Raw genomic sequence first — 12,197 nt, 5'->3', positions numbered from 1 at the left:
GACTCACCCGGTACCTGCCAGGTGCCCAATGCCGGGCAACTGCAGTAGCCTCAACCTTCTCTGCAGTAGTCACACTCTAATCACATTTTCAAATAAGACAAATGCTTTTCTGAACAACAATTGTAAATGCTGTGTCTGTCTTGGTTTTGGAACGTGTCTGGCAGATCCTTACTGAACAGGATTCCGCCACAGTTCAGGCCATGTGTGCTAACTACTAGGAAGAAGTGAATGATCAATAACATGCATCAGTGAGGCAAGACAAATAAGTTAGTCAACAAAAAACGATTTCAATTCCTTCTAGTTTGTGCTAAGGTGCTGAATTGGAATTGAGGTTTTGTAAAAGACCCATGTGCTTTAACAAGGTCTTGCCACATTTGTAGTTCCCCTCATCCACAGTGAGTGGATGAATGCAGGTGTTCCTGAGCGGCTGATTCTCATTAAAAAACCTGAGCTACCTCCTCCCCAACCCCCCCCCCCCCCCCCTCTATGTCTCCCTGCTGGAACCATATGGACCTCATACTGACACTCATTATACAGCAACTGAATTCATTTTCAGAAAGAAACAGAAGGGCTGCCTGTGTATGGCACGGCAGATTCATAATCAGTTCTCAATCGGAGGGAAGGACAGTCATGTTGTGCTGCCTCATTATATCAAAGCTTACACTGTGGATGATGCTTCTCGCTGCAGACTGCCACGTACAGTACATTGTATTGGTGCAGGATAATAGTCTAGTGCCCTCATTTTTGATTATTAGTGAAAAGCCATGACAAAGAGAGGAGGTTTAACAGAATGAAGACATACAGTATGCAGTATGTACAGTACTGTACTCAATGACCCAATGACAATGAAAAAAACTGCACAGATCCATATGTTAAGGGGGGGAAGTCTGAGAATGAAGCTTTTGGATGTTTGGAAATTATTATACACAAGAATATAGACTTACATAAAATGTTACGGGCAAGGCGTTTTCTCTATTCTGATTTCGCAGTGGTATAAAGCTAGTTTCACATTTGCCAAAGTTGGGGCTTATGCTTACGTTGAGAAACTCTCAACAGACTTGATAGGAAGAATATCATTCAACTGCTAACACTGCCCTAATACTTTTTCTATTAGACACCTGAAAGATGCATTTCTTAGTACAGGGAGGAGAATCCAATACTGGTGTCAGAGTCATTAGCTATCAGCCTATCTGCTGACATGTCAGACTGGATGACTCCATAATCAGATGACAAGTGATGGAAGGAAATTAAGCAAAGTGAGAGAGGGAAGAGGAGGAGGTGTGGACAACTTTCCCAGAAGGTGGGATGTGGCAGCCTATCAGGAAATTGGGTCGTCAGCTTCCTGTCAGGGAGCATTGACCTAACACCGCTAGTTTGCTGGACAGCTGTCGGTGACACATCAGTCTGGCCAAAGCCAATCAATCAGAGTGACAGAGTGGGATGGTGAAGAGCAGCCCTCAGCAGGGGGAAGCGGGCCAGAAGACAAGCACCTCCATGTTATCTTTGCTTTACCTTTCAATTTACAGCACACGCCATTACAGACACAACGGTGCTTCGACCAATTTCAAGTTTCGAGTTTTAGTTTGAAAATGGCAAGCCACGTTCACAGGTGCTGATTCATCTGAAGTGTCCGAGTTATGAAAAGTTTGTCAATGCAAACAAATGGAAAAAGCACAAATGAATCATACACATCTCTTCAGATCACTTTACATACACATTATTTGCACATTGCTTACAGTGACACACTTACTTTGTGAAAGTGTTCGGAATAAGGGCAGAGAAGAAGGTGTGGTGCTGTAACGTTCAGGCAGAGCACGTTACTGCCCCTCCACAGTAGACCACATCTCCACATCTCCACCTTTGCCCCCCCACCCCCACCCCACATATACTCAGCATTCTGGGGAATGGCAGCTAGACTCTACGATGCAGGGAGAGAAGGAAGGAAAAGAGGAGTGAGGGAGGTGGGGGGAGGACATAAATATCATAACACTTGTGCTTCAATTTGTGGACATGGTAGTGGCCTATTCACATGTACATCAAACTAGGCAAATCTCATGAATACCATGCAATGAGACTCTCTATCTAGATCTTCCTTAAGCAGTAGTAGTAAGTGTGTCTCCATGTCTGATGATGGTAAGAACTGATCATTTATTTGATATGATGATTTGCCCTGTAGAGTGCAGGATAAGGTACCTTACATTAAAGTGTGTCAAAGTACTTCTGACCTTGGTGAAATGCCACTCTGCAGAATCTAGTGATGGGAGCATTCCACCACATCAATTATGAGAAACGTTTGTTGAGGTAATGTGCAGCACGCAAGGTAATGGGAGGGGGCGGCTGGCCAGGAGCCTGCTGCTGCAGTATTCATGTCACCATCTGGTCCCCCTCGTCACGTCTGGCCCAACCCTGGCCTGGCCTGCGCTGCTCTGCTCCGCTCTGCAGGCATGGGAGCTCTGGAGCCAGGGCCCAAGGTCCAACTCCAGCACCACTGGCAGCCGCAAGCACAAACACATCTGATTTAGATCAGCTAGCGAAGTCGCGCAATCTCTGGTGTCATCTCAGCTGCTGTGGGTCCACACATACACAGCCAGACAGAGCACCTGGTCAAATGGATTCCAAAGGCATGGGCCCTGGCCAGGATTTTTCTAACATCAAAGGAATAGATGGAAAAGGACTGAGGGCACTAACATGTGGAACAGAAAGAGCGAAAGGTCGACGGACAGGTCAACTTAGAGGACCCAAAAGTCATTGCTTGACTTAAGTCAATTGTACACAAGGCCAATTGGTTTGTTTGTATATTTTCCTCCATGACTAAGATAAGCTTGTTTGTACAATAAGTTAATAATCTGCAGCTGTTTTCACCTGACGCCATTACTCAGGCTTCTCTTAACCCAGTGGTCTTTTTGTCTTTAAAGTAATTATGACTTCACAATCAGACAATTAAAACCATAAGGTGTGTTCTTCCCACAGGAAATCAATGATCTGATGAAATCCAATACCCACAGTATTTTATCTGAGAGGCAGTTTACTCTGATGGAAGCATCTTATCAATATGCAAATTGAACTGCTCACTTTGCAAATGATTCTAAATGAGCCATGACTGAAGTTTGTCTTCATTAGTTTGAAGTTGTGTACTGTGCTTTAAGTGTTTGGGGCTTGAATGAGAGAAAGAGGACGACAATGAAATGACATTTCTCACTTACCTGTTTCAGCACAAGGGCAATACTTAACATTCAAGTTGGTTAACACGCATGCATGCACACACAGTTCCAGATATGACAGGTCGGACACCCCAAGTCAAAGAGAAGGTCCTGTGGCAGGCAGGTCGAGAGTAAAGGACTGGTCTGACCTGCACAGAGGCCCACAACGTGTTGAGACAGTCAATTCAGGTTGGTTTTACATGACTGTGTGTGTGTGTGTATGTGTGCGTGCGAATTGCAAATAAAAGCCCTTTCCATTGTATATTTTTAATGGTGATCAGTCCTTGTCTAGATGGCTACAGAGACCACAGATTAAGCATGCTAACAAAGTACAGCTGCCCTGTTTGGCAGTTTAAATTATTAATAGATGAATAGTCAAAAGTGAACCAGTCATTACTTATGAAGATGTGGGATCTTTGGGCTTTGAGGCTACACTTTACAGTAAGGTTACATTAACTACCATATAACTGTATGGTAGAATCATGATAGGTACATAGGAATTGCTTTATATTAAGTGCTAGTATTACAAGTTACTACAAAAGCGTAAAAAAGGCACAGTATGGGGGAGAAGTTTAAGGGGTCAGTGGATGTTATAACAGGGCATTGATGTTTGTATTACCAAAGCAAGATCAATGTTAACACCCACATACCCCTGGATAGCCCAAAATCCTCCTTTCTAAGTTTCACTCATAATTTGTACCGCTTAATCGTGACAAAGTGTAACTGTGAAGCCATTCCTATGTAACTGGAATGTTGTTTCTATAGGTTTTGCGTTGTAGTCAAAAAGTTCAAATATGACGGTTTTGAAATCATTGTTTAAAAAAAGATTTGCATAAAAAGATTTTGACGGTTATTAATACTTTTTGTCTTTGTACAATTAGCGTAAACCATCTATTACTGTAAATTGATTTCCCAATTATTGTAATACGTAAACTTTGCCAATGAGGTTGATTTGAAGCTGACTTAGCTAGCTAGCTTTGGTGTGATGAGGACAGGCCCCACAGTCACTTTCCTAATATTGATATATAGATAACAGCTTCACACATACACACACCTTCTGAGCAGAGTTCCCTGACTGTAAACAACTTTTAGCTCTGCATGATGATGACCATGTCATCAATCTCCTCTGCACTTTACATTGCATGTTTTCTTGTTTCAATACTGCCCCCATGTGATGGACATGTGAATGTTCCACTAATGAGAAACAGCTGGGGAAAAAGTACTTGGTTTGTCACTCAGTCTCTGTCTGCAAGCCCAGTCTGTGTGTGTAGTAATGAAAATATAACACATTTTAGCAGATTGATACTCTGGAAGACCATTGTCTTACCTTTTCTATTTGAAGGAACCATTTTTTTAACTTCACATCCATGTTTTCATGTTTAGAATTAGAAACACTTTTATTATTTGACATATCTAGTGCAAAAGTGCTGGGATCAAGAGTGACGTGATTCAAACTTTGTTTATATTTCTGACTCGATGACTGACTTTTTCACTGGAAGAGGTGAGGTGACAGGCAGGTTCCCACTGTGCCGCAGTATGAAATATGAAACAGGACGGGGACACTGTTGACAGCTATGTCATAAAGCATCAGTGAGGATGACAGGCCCAGAGACCCTGACCTGCCACGCTGACATTTCTGCTGCTAATTGTAAGGTACAGGCCTCACAGCTGCTGGACCAAAAGATGGAGATAGGGTCAATAATTTAACAAGTGCAATATGTTAAGTCATTGCAACCTCTCTCTCTCTCCCTCTCTCTCTCTCTCTCTCTCTCTCTCTCTCTCTCTCTCTCTCTCTCTCTCTCTCTCCTTGGACGGAATCACAAAGATAACTTTTGAAGGACTCTGTAGCACATTTAGACTTACAGCCTGTATTATTTTATTTTTTCTATTTGTCTAACTCATCGTACACCCCTTTGGGTGGGCGTTTCGCCTTTGTAGTGTGTTGCCATGACAACAAAGTGAACAGAATATGTCACCTTCACTTTCTCACCTCTCGTGTCTGGCACTGGTGACTTCAGAGTCGGTGATGGGAATGCAGGGTGGGAGGGGGAGAGGACAGAAGGAAGAGGAGGTGTGGGGGGGGGGGGGGTGGAGGAGGTGGAGGGGTGGCATTGAGGACCCCTGGGCCCCTTGACTGCCCTAATGGGGGATGCCAGCGCTGCACTCAGGTGAAACTGATGTGGCCTCTCTGTGATGGCGAGGAGCTGTCCCAAAAGATCAGAGAGGAATACTAAATTTGGTAGGTGTTGGGCTCGAGACATTGGCTCTGGAGCTGTTCGTCTCACACCTGCTTTGTTTGCCCTAGACTGCACTCTACAGGCTCAAACACAGACAGCCCATGTTGTGATTAAAACACAGACGCTTGTGTGACATTGTTATGCTACAGCACCCTTTATTTACTGTTCCAGTGCCTAGTTGCATGTGCCAATAAAGTCCAGTGATTTCTATTGAATGCATTTCATTAATGAGGAGAAAGATGCTAAAAAGGGTATTTTGGCATAGGGAGCGGTGTTAGAATTCATCACGTCATTTAACTTGACTTGGTGTGGTATCCCTGTGTAAGGGCAGTGATCCTGACAGGCCATTACTGGGCATCATGCTGTGTGACTGACCGTGATGTCGGCAGGTCAACTGTTGCCATCCTCATCCCCATTCATAAGTCCCTCGATTACCATATTATTTTGTCTTTGGTGTAAATCACCCCAACTGCCTTGTCTGAAAGGATATCCTCTACAGAGATCAGGAGATGACGAAGGGTCCAGATCTCATGTTCAAGACGTTTTCATTGACAAGACGGACCAGCATTCGAACTTGTAGGCTATAACTGGATCTTCTTAATAAGACTCGTTCAAGCACATTCCCCAGAGTTTCATTTTTAGGAAGGTCTCAGTGAGAAGATAGACCTGCTTATACTGCTGCATTGTCCTTGGAGCACTTAAGACAAGACAACCCAAGTTAGTGATGTTATTTATTGTAAGCTTTGTTTTCAATGATCATTACATGAACATTTACAGCTTAGAGTCAGCATGAATAGCTACGAAGGGATCCTCATCTTGGTTACTGATCTTGAAGTGGGCGCGGCCATCGCCCCCAACAGTGATCTGCTTCCCGGTGCACCTGTCTCCGTCCTTCTGGCCAGAAATGACATCACAGTAGGTGCCACCCGGCATGCCAGTGTTCAGAGTGACATCCAGGTTCCTGAATGTTTTGCAGAGGGAGAGCAGAAACGTCAGTATGTGGCTGAGATAACTTGTAACCTACTGTACTTTAGATGGTCCTTTTTATGGTCCAAGAGGATCTGTTCTGAATTCAGTTTTCCTCACCAGTCATCGTTGTTGAAGACGATGAATCCACGGTTGCCACGTCCGAAGGCGACCTGGTTGTTCTGGTTGTCCCACCAGTTGGAATGGGGCTGTCCATTGACCACATTACGGAAGATCACCATATTCCTGGAGAAATGACAAAGTATTAACAGCAAAGCTGTATGTGATCCCGTTAAAGGGTTCGGTGGTCTTAAGACTCACTTGATCTGACGCCATCTGTGCTCACACACCCATCCGTCTCCGCAGGTTTGGTCAGGATTGATGGGAACAGGTTTGGTGGATCCATCACTATGACTGGGGGGGCCCATCCAGTCATTTGTATCCTGAGGACCACCATCAACACAGATACTTTACAAGTGCATGAGACCACCTATCAATTGATGTAACAAATCATATTTATAGTTACTGTATAGTTGTATTTTAGGAAATGGTCACCTTTCCATTGACAATGTTACGGTTCCAGCGGAAGCTAGACATCACCCTGGTCACTCCATAGGGGTGGGCAAGCATGTAGGCAACAGCCATTTTGTGCATCCTAAAATATTTTTATATATACAAAATTTTAATTTATGGGGTCATTTTAGGAAGTGACTGAACACAGGAGGCCATGTCCTTAAATTAATGTTTGTAAGAAATGTTTGCTAGGTATGAATTAGATTTGGGGTTATTATGACCCCAGGACGATAGGAGGCTTCAATTTGCCACATAGCTAAAAACCTATGATGAAGACATCCATTGAATTCACCTAGGATCCCAGAAGGTAACAATGGCAGCCCCACCAGCTCCGTGTCCCCTCTGGTTGTCATGGTTGTCAACAAACACAAGAGCCTTATCATCTGGCATGAAGCCCCAGCCCTCGCCCCAGTTCCTGAGAAAAAGGCAGATTTTAGATATGTACACAAACGAAGTTGCAGAAGGACAAAACACAGAATTTGAAAGTAAACACATACTTGGTGTAACTCAGCTTCTCCCCATTCCATTTGCGTATGATTCCTCCCAGTTTTGCACCATACTTGAACTCAGTGACTCTGCCAAGATGGAAGTACTCGCTGGCCTTTATGGACTCACCACCGAGATCAATAACCTAAACGCAAACAGTACAAATCTGTACTTTGTCACTATTCCTAGACATCATGCCTATGCCTAACACAGAGGACTCCGAATATTAAGTAGAGAACAAGACAATGGATTAGGCCAGTAAACAGTCTGTGTTTACCTCCTGGAAGATGAAAGGCCTGGATCCTTTGGCAAACCACTTGGTGTTGAGGTTATGAAGGCGACCGTACACTGCGCTTAGGTCACCAGGCCACATGTGCTTGCATGCGTCCACTCTGAAGCCAGCCACTCCCATATCAGTGAGATTATTCATGTAGTCGGCCACCTTGCCTCTCACATAGTCCTTCTCCAGAGCCAGGTCCAGCAGGCTCACCAAACGGCAGTCACGTACCTGTTCATACAGAGGACACTACATGTCTGGGTCCATAAAACTACAAGCTGCTACCGCACGTTATACAAATCCACTTTAGGGAGTAAGTCCCATGTTCCAAGGGTCCTATGTTCACAGGATCCATATATGTTAAGGTTAGAGTCAAGATTGAATACATTTTATCTACAAAATCACCCAGTCTATACAATATTCTTTGCCGGGTTAGATTTGACCTGGAACATCATTTTAAGAGACCTTCAAAATCACTGAAAATGATCATCACTGGTTTTGTTATGTGTATTGAGTTATTTTGAAGCCTTGTTCCAATCAAAAGAATGGATAACATTTATGGAATATTTGAACTTGAAACGGGTCAAATTGAATGTGTGTTGACATAATATTGAAATGGGAACACAGGACCCTGGGAACATGGATACGCTCCCCTTTTTAGGCAGTGGTGGTCAGTAGTCAAAATGCCAACTTATTTAGATGAACATAATGATAACTACTGTCAGAAGAAAACATTCACACAGTATTTAACTAAGTGTAAAGCAACTTGTGGTGTGTCTCTGTCCTACCTGGTAAGGATCACCATAGTTCTCAATGTTTCCACTGCCGGTTTTACACTTGTTGTCATTAAAGTCCCAGTGGTTGTAAGGAACAGAGGGAAAGTCTTTCTTGCCAGCGCTGAAGTAGGTTCCACAGTTGGAATGAGTACCCTCTCCACCTCCAGCACCACACATGTGGTTGATGATCGCGTCCACATAGATGTACACCTACCAGCACAGCCAATACTGTCAATCCCTCACAGTCATTTGTATTTGGTAGAGGCTTGAATCTTGATTTTAATACATGCACTTAAGCTAAAAGAGTGTAATAAAAGTATCATGATGTGGCTAGTTTTTCTGGTTACCCCGACATTGTTGCATCTGGTGATCATGTCCCTCAGCTCATTCTCAGTACCGGATCTTGAGCACAGGTTGTAGCTGATTGGCTGGTACCTCTCCCACCATGGCCTCCAGGGGTTGTTCAGCACGATGCTCTCATGAGGGGGGGAGATCTGGAGAGGAGAGGGGAAACAGAAGACCAAATAAAAAAAATACAGTTTGATTACAGTAGAAACATTTTGGATAATGATTCAGCAGAACAAGAGAGCAGTTAATAAGAATTCACAACTCATAGACTATAACTAAACTTCATCATCTACTGTTGTACTTACTTGAACACCTCCGAAGCCGTTGGGAGCCAAGAAGCGCTCACACTCTTCCGCAATATCGGCCCATCGCCACTCAAACAGATGAACAATGCTAGTCCTGCCATGCTTAGTGTTCGGGTTGTGTTGGGCAAGGCTGAGCCCAAAGAGTGCCACCAGTATGAGCAGCTTCATGTTTCCTCTGGGTGAGAAAGGCAGATGTCGAACTGCTGCTTCCCACCACTATATACACAAGAGATCACACACACTGACCAATGGCAGACTTATGGAGTATCTAGCAGCATGATAAGGTAAACTCAAGCCTAACAGGTGTGTGTTATCAATTTTTCTCACTGCTACTGTCACTAATAATACCTTTTTTCCAAAATTTGAAATAAATACACTTGAGGGAGGCTTTGTCTGTGAGCAACTTGTTCTGTTATCCCAGAAGGCAACGTGTTTACCAAAGGCCTTTGATAACAAGAGCCTCCTTCTCAACTGGAATATGCTCTCGAGGGGTAGATATTTTGGGCTGGTGTATGTGACTTCTCCTCCCTATTGGACCTGGGAGAGGATGGCTGCAAGACCCCCCTCAGAGTGTGCACCAAGAAAGGCATGTTAAAATTGGGGGTGACTAACAGTAAGAACGTATTCATTTAGCAGATGCTTGTGTAGCGCCTCTCTAGCGCGTTGGGCTATAGTGAGAGGTGGCTATCCTGACTTCTTTAAACCTATATGTTACTGGCCTCAAGCCTAGGGGAACTTGGGCCAGCACAAACAGGTTCCTTACGCTTGAAAAGTGAAGGAACAAACACAGGTGTCAAGGCATGGAGTTCACTTTTATTAACAATCAATAAAAACAGACTACAATAAAAGACAGGCTACAACAAACATTTCATATTCACTGCCAAATGCATAATTAGTCAACACAGGCGACCACCGTCCGTGGCCCAAAACCATGTTAAATCATAATATACAAACACACACACAGACATCTTTTACCAACGAAACACCCCATTACTAGTAGGCTTGTTTTTAGATCATCCACACTCATTTGCAGCAGTTTAAAACCCCCTGCCTTGCAGGATGCCTCCACTGACACCTTGCTGTCCCTAGTGGACTGGAGTGAACCAAGCATGATCGGGTGCATGCGTATGTGTGTTTTGTGTATGGGCGTGCGGCCCTGAGAATAGCCCGCTACATATACAATTAATCAAATAAGTGGGATTTCTCTAATAAACTTATCAGCATTTAATATAAGCATATCACTCGGTAGTAAACATCAATACACCATGGTTATTATCTGCCTACCACAGAAAATAAAGAGAAATAAAAGTCTGTCGATTGTTGCCGAATGTTGCTAATGTGCGTTGGGCCACGCCGTGCGATCTCCCTCAGTCGATGGGCAACTCGGTCGATTGGCAACTCGTGGCGCACCAGCCACTTTGTGGCGTGAAGAGTAAAAGTTCGGTGAGTAGCTCAGTGTCCAGAAGAAAAAGAAAGGCTCCTTGAATTGGACTGTCCGTCGAATTTGGTTCCTTTCCCGTCCCAAGTCCAGTATGCACGTGCAACCTGCTGCTGAGTTATCTGTCCTACAGCCCGCACATTACAGGTTACAGTCATTCAATGGTCCCCTAATTGGCAACTCAATACTGAAACTCTGGACCCGCTCTCCACCATCTTCTTCCCTCTTCTTCCGTTCCTTCCCATACATATACCTCGACGACGACAGGTCAAAGGTCAAATTTTAAAAAAAGTTTATTGTATATTTAATTCTATTCTAATCCCACTTAGTACTGCTAGTTTATGTACCCTTAGTATAGATAGTCCACATATTTAAATTTTAGGTATATGTTTATTGTATGCACCTTCCTGCCAAAGCAAATTCCTTGTCTGTGCAAACTTTCATGGCGAATAAATCCCATTCTGATTCTGATTCTGATTAAAACTTATGAGCCAATAAGCTCACAGACATTCGAATGTAAATATGAACAATCTGTTTAAACATTTTAAATCAATTAACTCTTAACCTTAATGCTATTTATTATATAATGAACTTATTTATTCTAACTTATATTTATATAGCAATGAATGAAATTCAACAGGGTTACACTTGTATCCCAAAGTACTTTTCGTATTGTACAGGCGGTGGTTTTTACCTGCAACCTCTTGATCTGCAGTCAAGTGCTCTAATCATTGAGCTGTACCCTGCCCATAGATTCTTATACAGTGCTTGCCTCAGTGTGGTGAAGGCTGCCTCGGCTCAGTCGATGAGCCTGGGAAGGATCTATCTTGGGAGATCATGTAGGGGGGCACGCTTGGGTGGCGAAGCATGTGAGGGTGTGAAAAGTTGGTATTTTCCCACCAAGTCCAGGAATGATTTGACCTGTTTTTGTCTTTGGCCTTGGCCACTGGAGGGTGGCCTTGGCCTGTACTTTCTTTGCAGAAAAGGACGTTTTCTCCCTGGCATGGGTGGTGAGTAGGACCTGCCAGTACCCCTTGGGAAGTTGAGGGTAGAAATGAACTGGGCCTTAGACACCATCACTTCCGGAAGCCTTTGCAGAATTGGATGGATCCATTCAGCTTGGGGATGGTTCTGGACCAGGCATTGTGGTTTTCTAAGACCACTGTGTGCTGTGAGTCTTCAGCCACAGTGAAACAATAAGTGTTCTTTTTTTTGCCTCATTGCCAAACCTTCCAAATCAGCTTACATGGCAGTGTACCCTGTGATTCATTTGTATATATGGGCCCATGCCTCTGCTTAGGTGAGACTTTCATTTTAGCAACTGGTATTGCAGACAGCTCAAATTCCACAGGAACATAGATAGACCCAGTCAAAATGGAAATATACAGTTTGCGATTCAAAACAGCTGACCGGTCTGTGTGCTCTCAAAGGTTGTTATACTCTTTTTAATACTCTTTTTAGCTGAAATATGGCAGAGAGTTTGAGTCTTTGCAGGATATTTTTTTCAGCTTGTATCTCCAGTGGCACAGACAGACATCTGTCTGGCACATTCCTGGGCTGTACCATACACATTCACCTCTTACATCTGGAT

The 12,197-nt window shown here is 43.7% G+C and overlaps 1 protein-coding gene across 1 annotated transcript; it reads right to left on the bottom strand.

Annotated features, from left to right (window-relative positions):
• Positions 1-6,154: 6,154 nt before the first annotated feature.
• On the bottom strand, positions 6,155-9,373 carry amy2a (amylase alpha 2A). Its single transcript, XM_062481959.1, has 10 exons — positions 9,169-9,373; positions 8,863-9,009; positions 8,528-8,725; positions 7,740-7,970; positions 7,474-7,607; positions 7,269-7,391; positions 6,959-7,058; positions 6,725-6,846; positions 6,524-6,649; positions 6,155-6,398 (listed from the first exon to the last, which is right to left on the bottom strand). Exons 1-10 carry the CDS (start codon positions 9,334-9,336, stop codon positions 6,209-6,211), a joined length of 1,539 nt encoding a protein of 512 aa, XP_062337943.1. The 5' UTR covers positions 9,337-9,373; the 3' UTR covers positions 6,155-6,208.
• Positions 9,374-12,197: the final 2,824 nt, after the last annotated feature.

Source organism: Osmerus eperlanus, chromosome 16 (assembly GCF_963692335.1).
Source record: "Osmerus eperlanus chromosome 16, fOsmEpe2.1, whole genome shotgun sequence".
NCBI classification, from domain to species: domain Eukaryota; kingdom Metazoa; phylum Chordata; class Actinopteri; order Osmeriformes; family Osmeridae; genus Osmerus; species Osmerus eperlanus.
Note: the sequence above shows the minus strand (reverse complement) of the source record. Positions and strands in the feature narration are given on the sequence as shown.